Here is a 26,120-nt window from a genome sequence, read left to right as displayed (position 1 = left end):
TTTGTGATCCCTTCTGTCAGGCAGCCTCAAATTCTTTGATGTTGCAATGCTAAATACCATAGTTAGCCAGAACATACCCCGTCTTGTCCTCTGTCCCCAAATGCTTCTTGTCCTGGACTCAGACTGTTAAAGTGTTCTGAATTGCTGGATGTTGCCATCTCAACAGATTGTCCTTAGGCTGGAACGTGCCTTAATAGCATGACAGGATTGATGTTAAAATTCAGGACCTTTATAGCTGTTATATTTTGCTCCTTTAGGAGCCTTACCTGAAGAGCTAAAGCTGTCCTATAGTTACTGCAGTGCTGCCTAGTTTGGGGCAGCATTGTGCTGCCAGAGCAACCTGTGTTAGACTGAGCCAGTGGCATGGGGATGGAATCACTCTGGAGTCATTGTAGCCAAACCGACTTCAATGCTCCAGCTCATTTTGGTATTCAAAGGTGACCAAATGGAAATAAAACTTGAAATATGTGTTAGGCCTTAAATGCATGACTTCAAGTATTTTAAATGTGGGATGTCCTTCCTTTCTTGGAGAGATGTTTAGAATGAGTCTGAAATGTCTACAGGGAAAAGTTTTGAGCATGTTTCATCAGCAACTAACACGAAAAATGTAATTTCCCCCTTCTTTATTATTTGAAATGTTCCATTTCACTTTGGTATAAACATGATTAATCTTTAGATTAAAAGTTGAAAATGTACAATGAACAGTTCATTCCAGAAGAGATTTAAGAAATTCATGGGTCAGTGTTAATTGAAACATGTTACTATGATGAATGCAAACAAAGTGTGGAAAAGATAGTAGTAATGTGGACTATTATTTTTTGTTCTGTTGATTCTGAAAACAAGAGAATTGCTGGCTAGAGGCAGATGCAATATGGCAAGTTACTGCAGTTTCTTTTTTAGTGTCCACGGAAGATTCTGATTTGTAGAGATTCTGGTATTTCTGTCTAGGTTTTCATTAGGAGTTAAGACTATCAACATCAAATTTAAACGAGGTGTGGAGAGAAGTAGGGCTACTACTTGGAGCTTTCTAACTGCTTGGCCTGCTATGCTGTAGACTCCAGGGTGATACGTAAGGAGTGTAAAATTGCAAAGAGCATTTCCTGCTAGCAATCAGACAACAACAGCGCCTGCTGATACCTGGACTCGTAGACTATAGGGCAGTCTTTGTCTCATCTGCTAGATCCCCCCAGCCAGCTGTCCTCCAATGATTATAACTGATTTTGAATGGACTGTTCTGCAATATACTAAATAGCTTGCATCTTGATGTATTTATTAATTTCATTCTTTCTCAAAATGCTGCCTTATAGGATCCACTTCTTGATGGGAAATAATAGACCTTTAAACGTTTGTTTGCTCAGTGATTATTTGCTGTGTTTCATCTGATTTCTGAAGTGGGCTGAGTTCAGTTTTTAATTATATTTGTGAACTAAAATTGTATATAGAAGGTCTCTTATCTGTATATAAAATATCTAATATATAAAGTTAAGCACTTTATGTGTATACGTGTTAGTAGCACTTTTTAGCTGCTAGTTTGTAGACTCTCAGGTGCTGATCTGTTTTTTACCTTTTTTCTTATATCTTTTTGTATCTTTTCAATTTTATATTTGTTTCCAGTCCTCTCAAGTTTTAGGTTCTACCTCTTGCTTCTATCTTTTATAATTTCTTTTTCCTTCATTCTTTCTTTCCTTTCTGCTTCCTTCCTTTTTTTTTTTTCCCCAACTCTTCCTTTGTGAACCATGGACTTCTGTTGTTGGGCTTTTTTCCCCATAATTTTCCCCCCCCCTTCATATGTATTTTCTTTCCACACTTCCTTTCAGTGTACTTTACAGCCTTTCTTTCTTTGGTCACCCCAAAATGTTAATCCAATACTGTTGTCATCAGTTCTAGCATTTGGGTTTGGGGTTTTTTGTTTGGTTTGGTTTTTCTAAAGGTACTTTGTCTTTTATTGTATGGTGGAGTGCTGATCCAAAAAGAAATCAGTTATAGCTTTCTCTAGCACAGCAATTTTTACTTGCAAAATTCCTGGTGGAGTAATGGGTCTAATGCTAGCAGTGGTAAGAGTCCTTACTTAGAGGCTCCAGGTTTAAAGACGTGTAAAGAGATATCAGGATACAGAAGTCCTATTTACAGTGGTTTTTACTAATGAGGTATTGATAGTATTCTGAATTGGTTGTTCGGGCCAGGTTCAGATTGCTCAATACTTTTTTTTTTTTTCCTCCTTCTTTGCAGGAGACACTGGATTTAAATAGACTGTTATTTTTAGAGTAGACAATGGCCTTTATTTGGCATTGCCAAACTATAATACTGTCTTATGTTACGCTGAAGACTGAATCAATATATCAGGTTGAGAAGTCAGGGGCCAATTTTGGGAAAATGGCACATGAACACTTAAATGTATTCAGGCTTTTCACTTTTTCTCTTATGCCAATTCTGGTCAACAAAATGCATTAGAGGTTAGTTGGTCATGTGCTGCATACCCTTTTTTCTTATAGAGCTCATATTCTGAATGTTAATAGCTTTCTGTAATATAGCACTTTGTGTGGAGGCGGTTCAGATAAGTAACCCCTAAAGCCTTGGATTTCTTCCAAAGTAGTTTATTGGTTTTCTATTTATAGTAACATGTCTGTCCCTGTGTTATATGCCTGACCTGTTGGATCAAATGTTTGTTCAGTGAGCAGCGAAACCAACACAGCTGCTTCGCTGCGGGTGTGTGCTCAGGGCCCTCAACCCCTCTGTATACCACCGCAGCAGTGATTCGTCCGTCCCTGTCTCCATGAGGCTGCATGGTGCTGAGCTGGAAGGCAAAACTTTGGACCCTCTTTCCCTCGGTAGAGGCACTAATTTGCGTCTTTCTCAACCAAGTCTACCTACGTACTGGATTTTGTAAAACGTCTGAGATAATTGTTTCTATAAATCTTTCTTTCAAATACAGATTCAAAAGAAACTGGGCAGACAGGGACTGCTGGGCAGACACTGTGACTTCATATGCCTTGTTTGCTTGGAAAACACTGAAATTAAAGAATGTTGTTTGGAGAATTAACTCTTGATTCTCTTCTTTCTGTGGTAACTATAGGACTAAATATTTATTGTTGCTTTTTTTCTAAACTGCCTCCATACAGTTTTGAAAGGTGAACAAAATATGCCAACTTGAAGTAGAGGGTAAGGATTATTTTTGCCTTGTATGCAGTACAAACATTATACCAGGATGTAGAGATGTAAGTCAACACAACAGTGTGATGTGATTGATTCATGTTCAGGTTGTACTCTGCTATAACTTGTGGGTCCTTCTGTGGAAAAAGGAAACTATTTAAGAGTGTAGAAAATACATTCTACTGCTCAGACCCGTGGCATATCTAGTCCTGTACTGCGTGTCTAACAGTGGCAACAGCATGTCCCCCATCATCTCTGTTAGAGGGCACATCGCTGCCTGTTTTCTCTAGCATCTGCTCTGGACATGTTTTTGAAGGCTTTGTCTAATCTCTTTTTAAACCTGCTGCTGCTGCTGTTTGCTTTCACAGCCTCCCGTGGCAACAAATTCCAGATGCTCAATATCCACTTCATAAAAAAGTACTTTATCTTTTTGAAGCTTAACTCCTACAAGTTTCAATAAACATCCCCTATTTCTGGTGTTGTAATACTTGATGAATAATAATTTTGCCTTCGCTATACCTGATGCTTTTGTGATCATTTTGTACCCCTTGGTCATATTTCTTCTCCTTTCCAAACTGTGGACTCCTACCCTTTTTTGGTCTGTCTTTCTAAAGCATCTGCTACAGCCTCTTAATCATTTTGATTATCCTTTTTCCTAATGGTTTCTCTGTTCCTGTATCTGTGCAACTGATTGCTCCTACCTGCTGGTAGCTCTTTTCTCTTCCTTAATTGAATTTTAACCTATTTTTCTCAACACACCCCTTAAGTTGTCAAGAACATTTTGAAATTTTAGTCTAGTCTTCCAGCATGCTTTCAATTTGCGCTACTTTTGTTTTCATTGAAAACTTAATAAGCACATTTCATTTCTAGTCCATAATTTAGATTGTTAATGAAGACATGAACAAAAACAGATACAGAGCAGAAACCTCTGAATCCCTTCTAAAACATCCTCCCAATGAGCATGATATTCCAACCAGCTTTACACCTCTCCTATGATAATCTGGACATAGTTTCTATGGTTTGCAACAAAGCTTTCATTAAAGATCAATGTATATGTTATTTTCAGCTTCTCCAGCAGGATAACAGGGTTCGTGACTAGGAAAGATGGAAATCAAAATTGATTGATGTGAATTTTTCTTGACAAAATTTCTTATCTTCTAGGTGTTTATGTATAATAGCTTCATTACTTACTTGTTCAATTATTTTCTAGAGATTGAAGTTAAAATAACTAGTTTATAATTTCCCATCTTCTATTGCCTGCCCACCTTTTTTTCTTAAATATGGGTAACATTTTTGCTTTTTCCAGTATTCTGATACTTCACTCATGCTCATGAGTTTTCAGAGGTAGTGCTAAAAGTTCTCTGTTACCCTCAGCCAGTACCTTAAACATCCAAGGATGAAGCTCACTAGGCCCAGCCGATTTGAAAATATTTAACTTAGCTTAGCACTCTTGGATCAGTTCCTTCCTATTTTCGTTTAATAGGAACTTAAGTGTTGACTGGTATTAATCATACTAGCTGGGAGATTTAAGGCTGCAATGAAGATTATTGCTGTATGTGGATTCCAGATTAATGGAAAACAGTCTTCATAGTATGTTTTTCTCTAATAAACACACATAATGATTTTAAGAACCAAGGTTAATCCAAGAATGATTGCTAGTTCTTGAAGTCCAGTTCCTTGCTATCTTTGGCAAATGTACTGTAGCATGCCATAAAATCCCACTCATAAGCAGAATTTTAAGAGCTGTTGAAGAGGTTCCTAGTGCTGAAGATGAGTGCTTTTGTTCTCACACTGGTGTTCAGAGGTGTTGCAGGAAGGAGCAGACTACTGATATGACAGAAGACGCGAAAACCTACCTCTTAGAGCCTCTGTGGTTCTGACAAGCAGATATGAACTCCATATTACTATGCTGTATAAATATTACCTCCTTTATTCTTTAAATAGATATAAAAATAAAGCACTAGTTCAAAGCCGTGACGTGTTTTGTTGTTATGTGCTCAGTTTTCTCAATAGATGCAGCATTGCAATTTCATGGCTCCTGTTTGGGGAGAGAAGGACATTTTTGTACTGTATTGAGGGAAAAGTAAATTCCTGATTAAATTTAGTGTATTACGGAGATACGTATAGTTTGTGAAGAAACTGAAAGCTTTATGGGCCACTGAAGTGTTCTTAACAGCTTTTGAGCAACGGGAGTGCAGTAAAGATGGAAGCCTTTTTCTTGCTCTCATTTTAAATTCTGCCTGGGTAGCACAGGCTCCGATGCAACCTTAACTGACATAGACTATCCTTTTTTCTTAATAATAAATAAACAGATAGGGTCCTTCTCAGATTAAAATCTAGCCTGAATAGTACTTCACTGCATACCCATTGTGCGGCTTTTGCTCTTTTTCTCACTCTCTACCTAGGGATATAACAGCATGAAAAATACCATGCTTTGTTTTAGTAAATGCAGTGTTTTGGTGGATTTGCTTTAACGTAGGTATTGTTTAAGCTAGATGAGGCAGGTGAAAGAAATGCATTTTGCTCATGAAGTGGAAAGTAGCAGCATTTTTGATAGTCCTTATTCCTGCAGGAGTTTCTTTCCCTATCTTCCATAAGCTCTGAAGAAATCTTTCTCTCATGCAACAGAATTTCTGAGCTTACAGTAGAGAGATCTCCACACTGTTAAGAGTGAAACTCTTAGCCATGGTTGTCCTCTGACAGGTCCAGTCAAGCTAGTAGATGCTCTGGGCCTAGGCCTCTTAGCTTCTCTAGCAATCTTCAAATATGTAAAAGACTGCAACAGGGAAGAATGAAATACTCTGTTGTCTGTTTTCAACAAGTATGGGAAGGAAAAAAAATATATTGCGGCATAAGAGACTTAAGTTAGTCATCAATAAGGTAATACGTGGGATGGGTTGCCTAAAGAGACTGTAGGATCTCTTTCAACTGCAGATTTTTAGGGACAGGTTAGAGAAATATCTGTTAGAAGTAAAATTTGTATAAATTAACCATGTATATGGGCAGTTGGACTACATAAGCTTTAGAGGTCCCTCCCAACCTTGTATTCTGCAACTAAGTTTTGAAGACTGAAAGCTTAAACACAGAGGGGTTTTAGGCATTACTGAAGGAAGCAGGAGGATAGGTCTGATAAGCTCTGAGGGATCCCAGTTGCCAAGGGGATACAGACAACATAGCATCAAGCAGTCTGCCCAAGCCCACTGACGCAAGAGTCTGAAGAGCAAATCTTAACAGATTCCTTCTAATCTGTCTATGGCGTAAGCTCTTCTATTTCGAATTCTTTCAAGAAGCCTGCTATTACTCGCACATGCACACACACATACACACAGGCATGCACGGATGCTATAATAGAACAGTGACATGGTCTGTTCTAATTTATTTTAATTAGAAAAAGCCTATTAGAAAATTGCCCTCAGTATGGCGTTAGTGCATGAAAATTAAGATTTATTACCATTGTCAAAAGAAAGGTTCATAAGCCTTGTTTGGTGCCAGTAGCTATTCTTTATTCTTTGTTTTCATCAATTTGAATCTAAGCAATATTCAAATATTCATTTCTAATGTAATATACAGATTTAAAAGCAATCAAAAAATCACCATTCAGCAGGAGTAATTTCAAGATGAACTGTAAAACCATTCAAAATCTTCCTTACTAGCTGTATAAATTTTTTTAAATGTTCTTTATCTGACCCTTCAGACCTGTGACTAAAAATATAGAGTTAGGAGAATCACAGACTTGGAATTTTTGCTTTTTTTATTTAATATTTTGTGCTATCCTTAGTTCAAAGAAAAAATACTATTGTCACAGTTTGATAAGGTGGTTTTTTTTGTGTGTGTGGATTTGCAAGGTCCCCTACACTATTTGTAGTCATACCATTAAGCTGGTACTTAAGAAAAAGTGAAATAACTAATCCATTATAACTGTCAAAGACAAATGCATAATATAAAGCATCTGTGTAAATAAAGCAGTAAATTAGATCTATGCAGTTCTGTCTTTATTTTAGTGCTGGTAGAATAGCAGTGGTCTTACTAATGGTGCTAACTTTGTGCTACTCATAGTGAGAAGCAGTCAGTCAAACTGCAGAGCTTGACAAGCTGTACACATGCAGTACTGAAAGAACAGGGATTTAAACTTTATACAAATTTCAACTACAACACAGAAGTCAGGAAGCCTTGAATACGTTCCCCAAATTTATGTGGAATGGGAATTAAAGCTAGATTAGGAGAATCCATTCAGAATTATTTTGGCCTCCCCTTTCTTATGTATTCCTTGAACATAATCATCTAGAAATTGCTACTGTAAAATTTCCTGGTATTAAAGGAACATAAGGCATCTGTTGCCCCTGCGTTTTTTTTTCCCCTTGTTCTTGTGATACCATATCATTTTCAATACTGTAGGTTTTATATAGCTTTTGGTCGTTAAGTTTTAAGCTCGTTAAAAGGTTTTTAGGGCTATTTTATGACCTATGACATGTGTGATAGAGGTACTGTGGACTCTTTTTAATGAAACATCTCTTGCTGCCTCCATGTGTGCTGGCCCAGCCTTGGAGGCTACTGTGGTCCCTGCTGGTCCAGTGGCCGTGCAACTCTCTGTAGTTGTTTTGCTGCTTGCATGGCGACGTAGCAAGATGGTAGGAGTTATTCCCTGCAGCAAAGGCATGAAGTAATTTATACTATGTAGTAGTTAGGATGCTTGTTGCTACAAATTTACCCAAAATATGGACTCAGGACTGTTCTCAGTGAGTAGAATGGCTGCAGTTATCTGGTTTGAGAGGAAAAAGAATGCTAGTGTTGTGAGTCATGCTGGGTCACATCCCTTGCTCTTAGGGGCTAGAGAATGAGCGCTGGCTCTGTTTGGCTTGCTGATATGGGAGTAGCTTTGCTATCTTGCTGCCATGGTGATACGCTCAGCACTTGGAAGAAGCTGCATCAAACAGTTTCTGTAAATACACTTACGGAACTGTAAAAAATCTGCATGAGACAATGGTTATCTCAGCAAGAGCGTGAGCCATCCTGATGAAGAAATGGCATAAAGCAGTGTCCCAGATTTGAATATCTCTTTATCTTTGGCACTTCTTAGTTTTTCTTGCCAGTAGTATGAGGCAACAAGGCAACGTTTTAACATTTTTCTTTTAAGCCCTACTGTGAGTCTGACTGCAGCCTTAGTTCTGGACACCCAAATGCAGTCATAGAATCATTAAGGTTGGAAAAGACCTCCAAGATCATCGAGTCCAGCCATCGAGTCAACACCACCATGCCCACTAAACCATGTCCCTATGTGCCTCATCTACACATCTTCTAAATACTTCCAGGGATGGTGACTCAACCTGTTCCAAGGCTTAACCACTCTTTCAGTAAAGAAATTTTTCCTAATGTTCAATCTAAACGTCCCTTGGTGCAAATTGAGGCCATTTCCTCTCATCATTTCTAATTCTTTTCATATGTTGCCATGATTATACCTAGCAGCAGAAAAAAAAGATCCAAATTTTATTTATTTCAGAAGCAGGCTTTGTAAATGCCTGAAGAAGATTTTCTTATGTTGCATTCTTGTAAGATTTTAGGTAATGTATTAGAAAACACAGATTTACACATATATTTGAAATGTATAAAAGTGTCTAATATGTATTATATTTAAAATATGCATATAACCTAAGTGGCATATTCAGTGTTACTGTTAGGTAAAAGGATACATTTCACATTAAATTTCAGAAAAGTTGTTCCTGTTTGTCCGAAGTAGTTGTTTGCTATGTTTTAGATTTTCACAGATTGAAATAAAATGCTTATATCAGATTTGTTCTGAAATACATGAGCTTGTTTCTTCTGGGATGTGCACTAGTTTGGAAGTTTTGGAAGCTTATTTAAAAAAAAAGTCAGGCCTTTTCTTTACGCATACTGGAAAACATTCTTACTACTCTGAAACTTATTACCTCTTAAATAAAATGTCAGGAATAATGGAAATACTATGAAGTTGGTTTTCAGCTGCAAGCATGATGTTGCTTCCTTTCCCTTACACTTCTCCTGCTTTCCCATATACTTTCCCACTTTCCCATTCCTTTATAAAGCTTTTTTTCCTTATGTGAAATTTTAATTACAGGGCAATAATGAAAATTAAGAAAATAACTATGGCAACAGAAGTTAGACTTTTATATTTTTATATATATGTGTGGTTTTGTGCAAATTTTCTTCAGTAGAAAAATGCACATTATACTTGTTTGAACATTTGGTTTCAGAATGACATAGACTATACATTCATGCAGCTATGTAAATTGCACGTCAGGAGATTGTCTTTAGGAGGTTTACACAATTGTGTCTGATTTAGTACTGCAGGATTTCATATTGTAGAATAAGGTAGTGCTATGCCATGTTTTAATATTTGATCTGAGATTCGGAGAGCATTGCCTATCATATTGAGCAACAGTCTCCCATTGTTTCCTTGAATCCCATCAATCATCTGTGAATTTGTTTTCCTTGTATTATAAATACTGTGGGGCAAGGACTTGCCAAAGTGTCTCAGTTGCTGTGACACTCATAGTAATAACGTCAGTTACTTTGTGTAGCAATAAAAAAAAAGACTTTGCTCTTCAGTGTTCTTGCAATGACATGTTTTATTTCAGCCAAACACAACAAAACTCTCAAGACTTTTGAGTGCCACCCTAAGTGTATACTTCATCTGTGAGGCGCAATCAGAAAATACGTAGTTACTGTAAAAATCATTATTTTAATGCATAATGCTTTCCTTGTGCTACAAACAGAAAGCAGTTTAAATTATGAATATTATTTGTGACATGAATTATTTAACAATGTCTGAGAGATTTAAAAAACCTCTCAAGGCGATACCTGAAGGACAGTTTTGAGAGTGTTTTCATCCTGAGGTGTGTTTCATGTTGACAGCTATGTCAGTAAGATCTTCAAAGAATTTTAGATCTTATGTAAAAGTTTTAGAGTCTCAGGTCATTGACTGGAATTTGCTCACGCCATTAAAACTTCTTTAATCTTAATCTCTTTCAGTCCCAGCAAAGATGCATTGTGATCTTTGCACTGGTATGCTGCTTTGCAATTCTGGTTGCACTGATATTTTCGGCAGTGGATGTTATGGGAGAAGATGAGGATGGACTCTCAGAAAAGAACTGTCAAAATAACTGTCGGTAAGAGGTAACAAACAAAACTTCTCTTTTGGGGTGGTCAAGGACATATACGTATTATATAATGGCATGTAGTAATTACCATAGTCCTGTGGTGTAATTGGGAAGAGTAGGTAACAGAGGAAGAAATGGTTTCTTGGTTTGAATTTCTGGTTTTGGAGGTTGGTTTGAAGTTATTTTTGGTGGTATGTTTTGAGCGAGATCCTTGTGTTATTTCAATTATTTTGTAAGCCTGGGTCAAAGCCCATTAAATTTCAGTAAATGAGTACTGAGGTGGCTCAATTCTGTAATGTCTTTCTTTCATCAAGAGCTTTTTTTCTTTCTCCAGGAAGGTCGCTGATCACTTTTGACCAAAGACTGCTGTTCCTTTTATATAGGGGGACCTTTTATATATTCCTGTTTGTTGCACTCCCCTAATAGACACAGTGGCTTGCCTAGGAACTGTGAAGAAAATTATTGATGCGGTCAGAAAGACTGGAGTATTGACTATGTTGGATTAAGATTTGCTTCAGACACCTGCCACGGTTGTGTATATCTTTTAACTTTAGATTTAAGTAAGTGATTAGATTTTTTGGGCCTTTCATTTACAGACTGTGAATTTCCTTTTGCTGGTTTTCACTGTCAGATTCCTCCATGAATCTGTTCATCAGTGATGACCAATGCTTTTCCTGCATGGTATTGTCCAAGGTCCTCTTCTGTCCACCGGTAATGCTGATTTAACAAATATTTGTAGAATTCATTCACAATTATATTCTGCTTTTTTTCAAGGCTTTCACTTGTATATAGAGCACCCTCTCTGATTAATTTTGTGGAAAAACAGTAATCTTTAAATAACTTCTCAGAAATCCATTCTAATCTGATCAGGGAATTGCTGGAGTGAGAAGGGTTCTCTGGGCATCCTCCAGTCCATTCTCCTGTTCAGAGCAGGGTCAGCTACAGCAGGTTGTTCAGGGACGTGCACCTTCGGACTTTGTATAGCTCCAAGGATGGACTCCACAGCTTTCCTGGGCAACCTGTTCCACTGTTTGTACAGAATCTACCCAGCTACCAATGGCTGGGTATACAGTGAATTAGAGATAATTGTTATTTATTTTTTAGAATAATCTAATGAAAAAATAATGTTTCTCTGAGCCTTTTCTCCTTATTTCTGCTATTCTTTGTTGATTTTGTGTGAAAACTCTTTGGGGATAGTGCCTTTCTATGCCACACCTGTCACAGTGCAGTCACAATTCACAATACAGCAAATTGGATTATGTTTTTGCAATTATACTGGATTTTTACAATATTTTTCACATGCTGCTTAAGAAAAAAAAAAGGGGTGGGGGGGAAGGAGTTTCTTTAAATTTGTAGCTCCTTTCAAATATGACGTACCTGCAGCATCAGATAGCTTTGTCCTGAAACCAACCATAAGTCCTTCTGGCACTTTTTTCCGACATTGTTTTGTTTTTTGTTAAATGGCTTGGCCCTAATCTGTTCACTTTCTTGTACGCCTACAGTTCTGGGCAGCCTCCTAATATCTTGTCTGAAATTTCTAGAGTTCAGCTAGCTTTCCTTTCCCCATCAGGGTCTTAGGTATTCTTCACTGTGAGTTGTTGCCTTCCAAAATTTTTAAAGATACTGCATGTGTCACCTCTACACCCACTATCTCTACGTGTGAATCTTTGACAGAACTAGGTCAGATGAGGGGAAAGTCTCTCTGCTCATTGGCTTCAATGTGCTGCACACTATTTCAACACATGCAACAACTACTGCACCACTTTTTCCTCTTAGTTGGACCAACTAATGGCTCCTGTTTTGTTCTGGGTAGCTGCATAGGCCTAGCCAAGGAAGAACTTAATCTTCTTCACTTCGTGTTCTTCAAACGGAAAAATATTCAGAGTAGGAGCAGTGTACAGTACTATGGAAAAGTGGGATGTTACTTTTTCCATGTGTAAGAGATTAATTGCTTTTGTCTCTTTCTATGGGTTACACCAGTCTGCCTTTCCAAAGAATACTCACCTTTGCTCAGTTTTTTCTTGGTTGGCATGTGTCACTCTTGTCTCTCCTGGACTGTGTTAGAGGAGCCTGGGAGTAAAACCATTGGCTTTAAATGTAAAAGTCAATGAAACTGCTCTGCATTTACAGTGATAAAAGTGATCTCAGACCCTAGCTCTATTTTAAGGTGCCTTTCACAGAGTGATTCAAGTGCGTGATCTAGCTACTAATGCCTCAACCAGAAGGCACATCAATGCAGTGTGTATAAACTGCCTAAACTATTTCTAATAACAGTATCCAAGTGCTGGCAGCTGCTACCTGCTAACATTGAATCCTTCTCTACTTGATGAAACTGGGCTCCTCTCTGTGTTAAATATATTGCAGACTTAACTGAAGTGCTGTAAGGTCAATTGCTGCCTATGACATGTATTTAGTACTTGGGGTAAGCACTTTTAATAAGACAAGAATTACTGAATTCTTGTATTTCTGCTGTGTGAGTACTTTCACTGAAATTCAGGAACAGCCGCTTAGGTTTGCAGGATGTGCTGAGACAGAATGGTAATAGATGGTCCTTTTTTTTTGTTTGTTTAGATGAAATGATTGTCAAATAAAAGTTTACATATGTGATCCTAGAATTCTTTTTTGTTTCTAATTGATCGAATTTGTGAAGAAGCTTGATGGGAAAGGATGCTATTGATTTGAGAAGAACTTCACTGATGGTTTGTTAAAGGCTTTCGTCTTCTGAAAATCAATTTCATTTATGTCTTTTTTTATTTTAAAGGAAAATATGTCTGAAATAGAGCTGTGGTTTAGAATAGTTCTTAGGCTAGAAATTTTTGGAGCTTGTGCCAAAAAATAGCAAGTGAGAATTTTTTGAAAAGAGAAAGAGAGAGAGAAAGAAAAAGAAAGTAAAAGGAAGACATTTTTAGAAGTCTAGAGCTTTCTGTAGCCTGAGAGAGAAATCACTGTGGTATGTTGTAAGCAGTATTTTCCAGTAAAGCCTAAATCTTTTTTTGTTGTTGTGATTTTATTGTTGTTCATGAATATAAATGCAGCCTTTCTGATCTGCTTGTTGTAATTCAACATGAGGTTCCTCTTCTGTTAATCATTCCTTAAACTCGTATTACATAAGGAATACTTACTGCATATGTTGCCAAAAAGACCTTCCTCTTTACTGATGTATTTATTTCTCTTGGGGGCTTTGTAACAAAAACAAGTCAGGGAAGTGGAAAAGCAGGCTTTTTGCATGTCTTCACTGATTGCTGAAGGGATTGTTGCCACCCATCTAAAAGGGTGCATAGGAAATAGCAGTTTTTGAAGAAATGAAAATATGTTTGAAACTAAAATTATGAGTTATGACTTGTAATCTTTGAGCTTCTTGCTGAAAAACTCAGCCTATGGTTGAGAACTGAAATGTGACTGCCACAATGTGAAATCAGATGGCTGTAGGCTGCAAACCATTTCCCATTTTGTTTGTTACACAGAGGAACTTGATATTCAATAATATTGAGTAGAACATTCAAGAGGAACTTGAATATTTGAAATTTAACTAAGAAATGACTGCAATCAATTTTTTTGACTTTTGACGTGCAGATACAGAAACTTAATTTTTTTTAGCCTGCTTTGCATGTTGTAATCCAAAAATACAAATAGGTAATCTAAAAGAATTTACAATCCTGTCCTAATAATTGAGGGCAAATTTAGGGCAAATATATGTACTTAGCAGATTAATAACCAAGCACCACTGTAAAAATTACTGTGTCTTCTACTGATACATACATTGCCGTTCAAATAAAGAGCTGGGGGGAGATGGAGGAAGGTCTGTAAAATTCATCAGGCAGACAAATTCTGGATCAGAATTGAAATTAGAATCTGAACTCTACTGACTGGAAAACTGCATTGGTTTAGATGCAATAATGCTGTTTGTACTTATTTATGTTGTCCTGTATAACTTTCATACTGTGAATTATGTGTGGAGAGACTGGCTGTCTGAAAGTAGACTTTTTATTTTCTTTTTTTACAGCTAGACCAGATCTGCTAAGAGGCAGCTTTTCACTTCAGAGGGTGCTATACACTCTTGGCTTCGTTCTGTGAAATTTGATTTCAGAATGCTGGACTTAAAAAATACAAATGGCTTTTGACCCTTCCTATTAAAAGGAACGTAAAATGATTGACATTTAAGGAATAAAAAAAGTAGTAATGACTGTGAAAAGTTGAGGTTTTGCAGTTTGTGCTTGGTATGGGATACAAATAATTCTCTTGAGACATCCACGTTAATGTTGTTAGGCAGCCCTGATGGATGAGACTGGTTAAGAGGATATGCTTAGCAGTCTGGGAATTTTGCCTGACTTGCTGTGGGTCCATTAGACACTACATCTATAAAATTAGATTATTGTAATTTGAAAATAGTACTTTTTAATGGCTGATCTGTTGTGACTAAATCTTGGCTAGCCTTTGGCGTAACGTCAGTCAAGACTTGGCTTTGTTGAAACTGGCTGGTAAACTCAAAAAATGGCAATCTGGGAAACAGAAGAAATTACAACTATGAAGACATGGTCTCTATTATCCAAAGTGTTTGAACCAAGGTCATTTTGATTTATTACCAGTAGCTTCAGCTGTTCAATATGCCTCTTCTCCTGCTTGTTGCTGCTAACAGTCATGCTAGGGTTCCTACAGAGCTTGCACATGCCCTTAATTATCCTCGTCTCACTGGCTTTTCCAATACCCATTGAAGCGGTAGTAGCAACTGGCATAGCTCCTGCCTCTGGCTGTGGGTTTGGCCCTGTCTCTTGAGAGGGGCTAAGGAACAGCAAGGCGGAAAAGGAAGTGATGGTAGCTACTTCCCATGGTTCCCAAGCCTAGGGTGTACTAAAACTGCTGTCATAATGAATTTTTTTTTTTTTTTTTGCAATTTTTGCCTTTCTCTGGTGATAATTGGAGGATTTTCTTGTTTCGTGTGTGTGTGTTCAAGGCGGATTATGTCTTGCATTCTGTTCCAGTGACACAATTTTGCTATTTCTTGTCCTCAGAGTAATACATAATGAAGGCACTTGTTCTTTTGTGTTTGGATTTGTGTTGGAGCAATTTGCTTTTCTTTATGACATGAGTGGCAAACATATTTAGTTCACTTGGTGATTGTAGGGAGGTTTTGACCAATTCTGCCCTATAGCAAGTAGGTGGTGATACTTAGGCAGTGTTTGTGTTTGCTTTGGAAATTGTTTGAATTGTTTTGGATAAGGGTTTGTATCCTCTATAATTTTGGTATCCTGCAGAGGAGCTGAATCTTCATGTTGAAATGCTAAGCTTTAGATCTCAACAGTACCCTGCAGCATTGAGTTCCAGAGGTTAAATCTAGTTGTATACAATAATTATTTATATTGATCAGTTATTATGTGTTGCATGCGTTGCTTTCAATTTCATTAGATGTTTCTTTATTCTCGGGTTGTGAGAGAGGGCCCACAACTGGAACCCACAATTGATTTTTTTCTATTGCTTTATAAATCTTTCCTTCAACTCCTCTCTGCTAGCTCACCAAGTAGGGTTTTGCAGCACTATTAAGTAAGCACACTGCAGCACATGCTTACGTTGGTTTACCTTGGAAGTGCTTTGCCCCTGGCTGATTGTGGGGGAGATTGTCTCTGCACTGTGTGGGTTCTGAACATAGCAAGGTTTATATTGACTGATTTCTATTTAATAAACAAACTATGACAGACATAACAATTAAATGTCTAAACAGAACAAGATGCTCAGATTTTGAAAACAAGCCTGTTAAAGAGCAACTGAAGATTTCTGTTTACAAAACACTTATGCCACTTCGCATAAAAATGCCTTCTGTCAACATGATGGACAAGGGGATTGAGTGCTCCCTCAGTAAGTTTGCAGACGACACCAAGCTGGGCAGGAGTGTTGATCTGCTGGAGGGTAGGAAGGCTCTGCAGAGGGACCTGGACAGGCTGGATCGATGGGCCGAGGCCAACTGTATGAGGTTCAACAAGGCCAAGTGCTGGGTCCTGCACTTCGGCCACAACAACCCCATGCAACGCTACAGGCTTGGGGAAGAGTGGCTGGAAAGCTGCCCAGAGGAAAAGGACCTGGGGGTGCTGGTTGACAGCCGGCTGAACATGAGCCGGCAGTGTGCTCAGGTGGCCAAGAAGGCCAATGGCATCCTGGCCTGTATCAGAAATAGTGTGGCCAGCAGGAGCAGGGAGGTGATTGTGCCCCTGTACTCGGCACTGGTGAGGCCGCACCTTGAATACTGTGTTCAGTTTTGGGCCTCTCACTACAAGAAGGACAATGAGGTGCTGGAGCGTGTCCAGAGAAGGGCAACGAAGCTGGTGAAGGGCCTGGAGCACAAGTCTTATGAGAAGCAGCTGAGGGAACTGGGGTGGTTTAGTCTGGAGAAGAGGAGGCTGAGGGGAGACCTTATCATGCTTTACAACTACCTGAAAGGAGGTAGTGGCGGCGAGGTGGGTGTTGGGCTCTTCTCCCAAGTAACAAGTGGTAGGACAAGAGGAAACGGCCTTACGTTGCTCCAGGGGAAGTTTAGTTTGGATAGCAGGAAAAGTTTCTTCACTGGAAGGGTTGTCAAGCATTGGAACAGGCTGCCCAGGGAAGTGGTTGAGTCACCATCCCTGGAAGTATTTAAAAGACATGTAGATGTGGTGCTTAGGGACATGGTTTAGTGGTGGACTTGGCAGTGCTAGGTTAACAGTTGGACTTGATGATCTTAGAGGTCTTTTCCAACCTTAATGATTCTATGATTACTGTTGTCTTCTTGTTTTGGGGTGATGGAGAGAATGAGCTATAAAACCACATAATTTTTAAGATGATCCCTATTTGCAGTCATTTTTATTTTTGCATCAGAAGAAGGAATACCCTTACAATTGAAGTTTCTATGGCTGGACACTGCAGAAGACCAACCTTCAGTGTATTTCCATTGTCGTGTAGCTGAAAACAGTTGCTCTGTGACCCTTTGCTTAGGAGCTGTTATTTTTGAAAGCTTGACATTGCAACGATCATAATGTTCTTTTGACGTGATTTTGAAGTGTAGTAAAGGTATTATGTAGTCCTATAACTCTGCTGGTATTTCTCCCATCACTTTATGCAAACATGACTACTGAGATTAAAAGCATCAAGAGCAGGGACCTGTTTTGTTTTGACTCACTGAAGTGACTGTCAGTTTCTGCACTACATAATTACTAGTATTTGCACACTATGTATAGTTAATATTCTGTCCAAAGGAAGGAAAAGATGCTGAATGCACTGTTCTCAAGCGTAAGCATTAGAGACAATCACTCTATAAGGGTGTGCAATAAGCAATGGAAATGATGGAGAGTAACGTAGAGAGATCATTCTGGGGACTTTTCTTCCAGTTGAATTACTTTACAACAAGCTTAATGTAATTTACTTTCCAACCATTAGGCTGTGTAAAAATTCATAAAACACCAAAGTGCTGTAGAAGCCTAAGGTTAATTTGAAAATTGATACAGATCACCAGAAAGATCAGTATTAGCATGATAGTGACAGCTCCTTGTTACAAAGATAAAACTAGGTAACTAATGCGGTATAACCCAGCAAGATTTGGTCACATGAGTTTACTTTATGGTACAATCGTGCTGTATGCAACAACCCAAGGGTAGGCACAGTTGAGTAGCTTTTCCAAAGTGTTCATCAAAAAACCAAATGGTGTCGGTCAAACAGTGTCAGCTTGGTTTGGACGTTTATTAATGCTCTTAGATGCTTTTGACAACTTCTTATACAACTTTGAGCACAAAATACTTTAATTCCAGGTTTGAAGCAGAAGTCTTGTATTGACTGAGCTAAGCAGCAAAGAAGCTAGAAGAATGTAAAAACATGTACACAAGTTTAGAGATCCAAGTGTCTGTGTCATGTCACTTCAGATGATGGTCTCCTCAGAGCTGCCTAGGTTTGCAGGTGCATTTCAGTCTAGATGACATAAAAAACTTGAACAAGGTAAGAGACCAAAGACCAACCATCACTAGGAAGGCTGAAGCCTGCTCGCAAACAGTAGCAATCAAATGTATACCAAATCATACCAGCGAGACTGCTGTGACTGACAAGACACAGTTCTAGGAAGACAATCAGCCTTCAAGTGCATATGAAACATGTGGGAACCATATGAATGGATAAGACAAAATTCACCAACAATAAATTACCCTACTTTCTTTGAACCCCTATGTAGGCCAAGCCTAGAGAATTGTGGTGAACGGAGTTAAATTCCAGTTGGCGGCCGGTCACAAGCGGTGTTCCCCAGGGCTCAGTACTGGGGCCGGTCTTGTTCAATATCTTTATCAATGATCTGGATTGAGTGCTTCCTCAGTAAGTTTGTAGATGACACCAAATTGAGTGGGAGTGTTGATCTGCTCGAGGGTAGGAAGGCTTTGCAGAGGGACCTGGACAGGCTGGATCGATGGGCCGAGGCCAACTGTATGAGATTCAACAAGGCCAAGTGCCGGGTCCTGCACTTCGGCCACAACAACCCCATGCAACGCTACAGGCTTGGGGAAGAGTGGCTGGAAAGCTGCCCAGAGGAAAAGGACCTGGGGGTGCTGATTGACAGCCGGCTGAACATGAGCCGGCAGTGTGCCCAGGTGGCCAAGAAGACCAACAGCATCCTGGCTTGTATCAGAAATAGTGTGGCCAGCAGGAGTAAGGAGGTGATCGTGTCCCTGTTCTCGGCACTGGTGAGGCTGCACCTCGAATACTGTGTTCAGTTTTGGGCCCCTCACTACAAGAAGGACATTGAGGTGCTGGAGCGTGTCCAGAGAAGGGCAACGAAGCTGGTGAAGGGTCTGGAGCACAAGTCTTATGAGGAGTGGCTGAGGGAACTGGGGTTGTTTAATCTGGAGAAGAGGAGGCTTAGGGGAGACCTTATCGTGCTCTACAACTACCTGAAAGGAGGTTGTAGCGAGGTGGGTGTTGGTCTCTTCTCCCAAGTAACTAGCGATAGGACGAGAGGAAATGGCCTCAAGTTGCACCAAGGGAGGTTTAGATTAGACATTAAGAAAAATTTCTTCACTGAAAAGGTTGTTAAGCCTTGGAACAGGCTGCCCAGGGAAGCGGTTGAGTCACCATCCCTGGAAGTATTTAAAAGATGTGTAGATGTGGTGCTTAGGGACATGGTTTAGTGGTGGACTTGGCAGTGCTAGGTTAACAGTTGGACCTGATGATCTTAAAGGTCTTTTCCAACGTAAATGATTCTATGATTCTATGTTTACTGTTGTCTTCTTGTTTTGGGGTGATCTGTTCAGAGTAAGAGTATTTTTTTTCCTCTGTTCCTGCACTGATACAAAAAAAAAGGGTCAAGTTGTTTATTTTGCATTTACTTTCAGCTCTAAAGAATGTCTACACAAATTAAAAAAGAAGTGCCAAAACTCATGATCTGTTTAGATCTTATTCTGTTTGCATTACTGCCAGTAGATATTTCATTATTAATTACATCATATTGAATAGATCTGGGCTTCAACGCGTTTTGTCCAAATGCACAAACCATTCTTTTCCTCCTGCTCTTTCTTCAGTTAAATCTAATGGTTTCTTCTGGAGTTTAGGACAGAATGCTTTAGAGTCTCCTTAAGGCAGATTTTCCTGTTGTGCTAAGCATTGTTTAGGATGTAATACAGAGATTGACATATTTTGTGTTCTTGGAAGTTATATATTTAAATATGTATTTGTTTCTCATTTCAAGACTTAGAATTTGTGAACTCACATCAGAGAAAATGTTCCAACCTTAACGGAAATCAGATTCCAATTACTTTAAGGTTCCTGAGTTATGTAAGTGGGATAAAGGAACAATTCATGTGCTAGAGTAGACTTTCTCCTGTGTACTTTGTTGGGTTTTTTCTATGATCAAATCTTTCTTTTTTTTTTTTCCTTTTCTTTTTAACTTAGTGTGTTGTCCTGATTTCCACTGGGATAGAGTTCGTTTTCTTCCTAGTAGCTGATATAGTACCGTGTTTTGGATTTAGGATGAGAATAATGTTGATAACACACTGATGTTTTAGTTGTTGCTGAGCAGTGCTTACACTATGTCAAGGACTTTTCAGCTTCTCATACTACCCTGTCAGCGAGGAGGCTGGAGGTGCACAAGAAGCTGAGAGAGGACACAACCAGGACAGCTGACCAAAACTGGCCAAAGGGATATTCCATACCATATGTCATGCTGAACAAAAAAACTGGGGGGAGTTGGCTGGGGGGGGTGGGGCCGCTGCTCGGGAACTGGCTGGGCATCAGTCAGCAGGTGAGCATTTGCATTGTGCATCACTTGTTTTGTATATTCTTTTATTGTTATTATTATTTTCCCTTCCTTTTCTGCCCTATTAAATTGTCTTTATCTCAACCCACATCTTTTACCTTTTTTCTGATTCTCTCCCCCATCCCGCTGTGGGGGAGTGAGCAAACGGCTGTGTGGTGTTTAGCTGCCTGCTGGGTTAAACCATGATGTGTGTTCAGAAAACTGAAATTACTTCATCCCAGCAGGACTCATAAGATCCCTAAGGTCATTTTCTTTACCAGATTGTAAGCCTGCTCGAAACAGGGTTATTAAATCTAAAATTACTGGTCATTCTCGTGATCTTGAAGACTGATTTGCAACATTTCGGAGAGGTTTTTATTCTGCCTGGTGAGAATAGCAATCCAACTTAATAAAGCTCCCTGATAAATCATTCTTCCTTTCCTCTGTGGGAGGAAAGCATTAAAAGTGGCTAAAATTTGTAGTAGAACCTGTCTGAATTCATGCTCCATTTCAGAGCGACTTGTTCATTCAGCCAGGGCTGACTTTGCATCAGATCCTAGCAAGCACCTGTTCCAGTGACACCATTTATTTTTAATTGCTTCTCCACCCTCAGAGCAGTATATAAAAAAGGTACTTATTATCCTGTCAGCTTGCAGTAGATGTGTTGAGTTCTGTGTCTAATCCTACGATGGTACTGTGAGTGTCCTTTCAGCTAGCGTGATTTGATACTCCTCAAGAGTACAGGTGTAATGTGCTAGATGCTGCCTTTGGTGACCTGCTGAGTACATGGCTGGGTCTGCCTCCCAGAGCACCAGGGCAGTGCTGCAGTTATGAAAAAGCAGTTGTGGTGCCCGCTGAAGCATTATGCCAGAGCTGTTGGTACTGTTTGGCTGGGTGAGCTGGAGCTGACTATCTTTTTCAGCCACACGCAGCACACTTTGCCAGTTGTAGCACCAAGGTCGTAGTCCGACAGTAGCGGTTCTTGCTGTTAATGCCCCGCTGGGAGGCATGGAGAAGAATTGATGGTTGAGGTTTGCTAGGACTCTTTTTTTCCAATGCTCTGTACACGTTTCAGGAAGATATACTTGGGTGAAACATTCGGGATTTTCTTTGTTATTCTGAACATTTTCTTCCTGATTTGTTTTCCTCATATTAATACATGAGTTCTGATATAGAGCCAGATACGGAGCCAGAGGCACCTCGCTACGGTCTCTCATATGGCCTCCCTATGTCCATGTCTCTCTAGTTAGTCAGAGCATCGCTGTTTGTGAGTAACGCTTTAGATGCAAAGTACCCCTGTGTGTTGGGCAGCTGAATCTCTCTGTTTATGACCTTTGTTAATCAGGAAAGTATGAGTTTGCTTCCTTTATTCAACTTGCCCACATCCAATTGTCTTGATCAAGAGGAAAAAATGCATTGGAGGAGTTGATCCATTTTATTACCATTACTATTTCTTCATGTTATGTTTTTCCACAATGAATTTACTTCCTGTCAACCTGGCTGGCAAACAGCAAAATAATGCACAAATACCAGCCTTGGCATCTGCCTTGGCATCTGCCTTATCTGTCATTTATTCTTTATTTAATGACCAGTTGTTTCTAAATAAGACTATTGCAAAATTATCATACAGCTCAAAGGGAGTTTTCATGACTGACAGCATCATAATTTGGTACGTTTAAATCTGGTTTCTTCACATACTAAGTGTTGAAGTGGCTCTTCTAAGAGCCATCAGTGATTTGCATGCCTTCTGATATGAGGGGGAGGATTCATCTTGCCTCAGACTAAACTTCTGATGGATATTTAATGGCACATTAAAAGTGTTGGCTTTGGCTTTTTACTGTTTTTCTAGATTTACTTGGAACTCTCGGAATAAATAAGTTGTACTCATACATATGACCACAGATGATAATCTGATATCTTTTGTCAATTTGGCAGGTATATAGCTAATTGATCTTCATTGATCTCCCAAAGTATTTCTTTAAAAAACCTGTTTGGAAAATAAAACGAGTTTTTAGTTTTCTTTGTTGTCATTTATGAAATACCTCCTCAAGTCAGCTGGACTAAAATAATAAATTTTAGAGCTTAGCTTCCACTGGCTGAGTATTGGAGAAAAATGCAGCTTTACCAATAGCAAAACATGAATATCCGTAAGCTTCATAACTAATAACAAAACTTAAAAGAAAGAATGAATGTGCCACCAGCATGAGGAGGGCAGCCACCATTTGATTTTGTTCAAACACTGTCTAAACTACTATTCCTTTTTTCACTCATTTTTGCATCACTTGTATCAGCTTGGCAGTGCATGTTTTGCAGTTCATTACAGATGCTGGTGGCGAGTAGACAGACTTATTGTTTAATAAAGGCACTAGAGGATGCTAGAGGTGACGTATTTTGGGCAATGGAGACTGAAGTGCTGGACTAGTAGAAGTGTCTTCTCAAGCATGCAGCCAGCGCTACTGGGATGGTGACATCTCCAAGAGCTGCCCCATCTCGTGTGTTTTATAGATGTATGTGAGCCACCTTAAAAATATCCTAAACACCTTCCAGTTTTGGGCAAAGGCAGGCTGCTACAACCTGGAGCCAGTCCATCACTATAGCAACTTTGGGGAATGGTATGGGAAGGCAGTAGAGATGTAACCTCTGTATGACATGAGACAAACTATTCTTTTTCCTAGTGACTCATGTGTTTGCATGTGAAAAGAGTTGTTCAGGACTGACTAGAAAGGAGAAAACAATGAGGTGCTCAAAGTTGCTCTTGAGAAGAGTGACACAAATATCTGGGGATGAACAGCCAAGTGCTTCAGCTAGAAATGTATTTGTAATACTTGAGGATATTTTGATGTTTTCAGGGCTTTTTTCAGAGACAGGATGTTGCTATTAAAGTATATTCCATAGAGTTCTCTGTACAGAATAATTACCAATAACTCAGTTAATGCTTTCTACTAAAATCTGAAAGGATGGTGTGTTTTTTTTTTTTTTCTCAAGTTTTAACTTGGATGCAACAAGTTTTAACAGATGCAATTTTAACCAGATGCAATTCTACGTGGACTAAACTTAATTACCCTTTTTTTTTTTTTTAAAAAAAAAAAAACAACAAACCAAACCGAAACAGAAATACAAATAGATACCTAAAAGCAACAGACAATAGTCAAACCTATCTTAGTGCTCCTAGGGTGTCCTGGAACATTTCCATATAATCTTGCCTCTGTACTTTGAGTGCTGGCAATGTCCTTTGGGAATGGATACTTTGAGTACTTTATTCTTTTCATCTGTGGATTTTTATTACCATTCCTACCTTGACTATATCTGCTGAATTTGCAGTACTGATTTCAAATAGTTGCTGACTAAAGGTTTTACCTTGAATTTTCCTTCATTGTTTTGCCAAAGTAGTTTTGTTTGTTCTTGTTGGGCAGGAAGGGCATTAATTAAGCTTAAGGGATTGTTGGACTGTGTAAATGTCAACATCATAGAATATCCTTTTGTTCCTATTCTGGGGAAGAGAGCTCTTACTTAAAAGGTTCTCATTAAATTATTGTTAACACCATAAAATCATGTTTATTTATGAGGAAAAATAATATTTTGATTCTTGACTCATTTCTACAACTGTGAGCATTTATCCATCCCAAGTGATCCCAAGATAATCAGGGGCTTTAGAAAGATGCACAGGCCAAGAGAAAAGAAGGTAGCAATCATATTCCCACTTATTGTGTATAGATATATGATTATTCAGTCCAAATTAATATTGCTATTTACAGTTACAAAGTGTTCATATAAGAGGATCAGGGGTAGTGTGGAAGAAAATAAAAAGACAACATATATTTTGTCATTAAAAAAAAAAAAGGTCTAAATGCCCCTGTAATATTTATTTGCAATATTCAGGCCTTATGAAAAGGTTTTGTATGAACTTACATGGACACAAGCTGAATGTAGAAATAAAATAAAAACATCTCACTGACTAATTAATGTATATGACAGTGGCTGTTTATACAATATTTGTTGATCTTTTGAGAGGCTCAGTAAAGTTGATATGTTAGGATATTTTGCTGTGTTTTACAGATGGGTGAACAGTGAATGGGTTGCTGCTCAAAAGAGCTGAATAGATGTAATCCAGCTGATGAGGGGCTTGTGTGCCTGCTATGCAGCTTTGAACAGGACTCTGACTAAGTAGCGCAGCTGTTAAATTTTAGACAATTTGAAAATCAAGGTAATGGTATTTACCCAAGACGTAAATATGGTGCAAACAAAGGAAAGAGGCTGAGATTCTTTCCAGTGGCTAAACAGGTACCGAGTCAGAGCTTACTATGTTATGTTGGGAAGTCTGAGCTCCTGACTCCTGATGGATGGATATTCAGGGTGTTCCCTGCAGTATGCATACCATAAAATATAAGAGGAAAAATTGCAGATTTAAATTTAAAAATACAATGTTAACACCAAGAACAGCAGCTGGATTTCCTTATGCATGACAGGGGCAAGAATGGCTTCACCTAAGAAGGGCAGCGTTATCCAACTTGTGTGCACCTTACGGTCCTCATCTTTGTTGGAAAGGAAACTGCCTGCCCTGGACTGGGGTGCAGAGCTTCTCCAGCTGCCATTTAGGTGTATTGCCTGGAGCGACGGTCAGTTGTCAGGAAACAGGCACCTGATGTGAGGCAAACTGTTGTGTGTTACTGTATTTGGAAGACTTCTTCTAACAACATTTATAGATAGTGAATCTTGAAAACATTTAGCTCAGAATTAAGAATGTATAAACAAATGAACTGTTAAGAAAACAAACTCAGTAGGAATTTTTTTGTGTATAAATTATGAGTATAGTAGTACCGTGGCATCAAACTGCAATGGAGATATTTGGAAGAACAGAAATAAAACCAAGCCCAACCTTTGCTTCTTCCTGGTGAGGGGGTAGAAATCTAACGGGCAAAAAGTGGTTAAATAAAAACAAAATTGGCTGGTCCTTTCTCAAAACTAAGGAGAAAGTGGGAGGGGAAAAACAGTACTTTTGGTAACTAAAATTGGGGTTTAAAAAAAGTTTCTCTTCTGATGGTGTCCTTGTCCTTCATGTCTAGAGATTAAGCGTGAACTTTTGAAATACGTAGACAAGGCAATTGTGTGGGTTTTTTGATAAGCATATCCTGTAGATCTTCAGTTGCAGTGTGGTAGTGAACAGAGAAAACCAAATGATGTAGTGTCTCTTGGTTAATAGTATATATGGCATTCTAAATAATAAAGGTAAATTTCTTATCCTAATTCAGCAGAATTGGGTCACACTGTTTCTTTCTTCGGTAGGAGCTTTGTAATACGTACTTCATCTTCCTTCATTTCAATTCACCTCAGATCCTCAGGATTCTTATGAGGATAGCATCAATGTAGCATCTAACTGTCCACAATGTGATAATGTGATCTGCTCTTTACAAGGGTGAGGTTTTAATTTTTTAAGGCGCTGAGTGATGTAACACCTTGATGGTAGGACAAGGACAGAGGCACTGTGGCTGTGTTGCACAGGCAGGACGCCTGCGGGCACTAATGGGAGGAATAGCATTCCTCTCATTAACTCCAAACTCTGAGAAGCACGGTAGATTTCAAGAAGTTTCAGTGTGAGTGTGAATGTT

The 26,120-nt window shown here is 38.9% G+C and overlaps 1 protein-coding gene across 2 annotated transcripts in view; it reads left to right on the top strand.

The window, feature by feature from the left end:
• Positions 1 to 26,120, top strand: part of PLD5 (phospholipase D family member 5) — a 161,514-nt gene that overhangs the window by 29,751 nt on the left and 105,643 nt on the right. For both annotated transcript variants that reach the window (XM_075146542.1, XM_075146543.1), the window contains exon 2: positions 10,156 to 10,292. In XM_075146542.1, the coding sequence (XP_075002643.1) occupies positions 10,156 to 10,292 (137 nt within the window). The remainder of the gene's footprint in view (positions 1 to 10,155; positions 10,293 to 26,120) is intronic.

This window comes from Calonectris borealis, chromosome 3, assembly GCF_964195595.1.
Source record: "Calonectris borealis chromosome 3, bCalBor7.hap1.2, whole genome shotgun sequence".
In the NCBI taxonomy this organism is placed as follows: domain Eukaryota; kingdom Metazoa; phylum Chordata; class Aves; order Procellariiformes; family Procellariidae; genus Calonectris; species Calonectris borealis.
The sequence above is the reverse complement of the archived record's forward strand: the minus strand, read 5'-3'. Positions and strand labels throughout refer to the sequence as shown.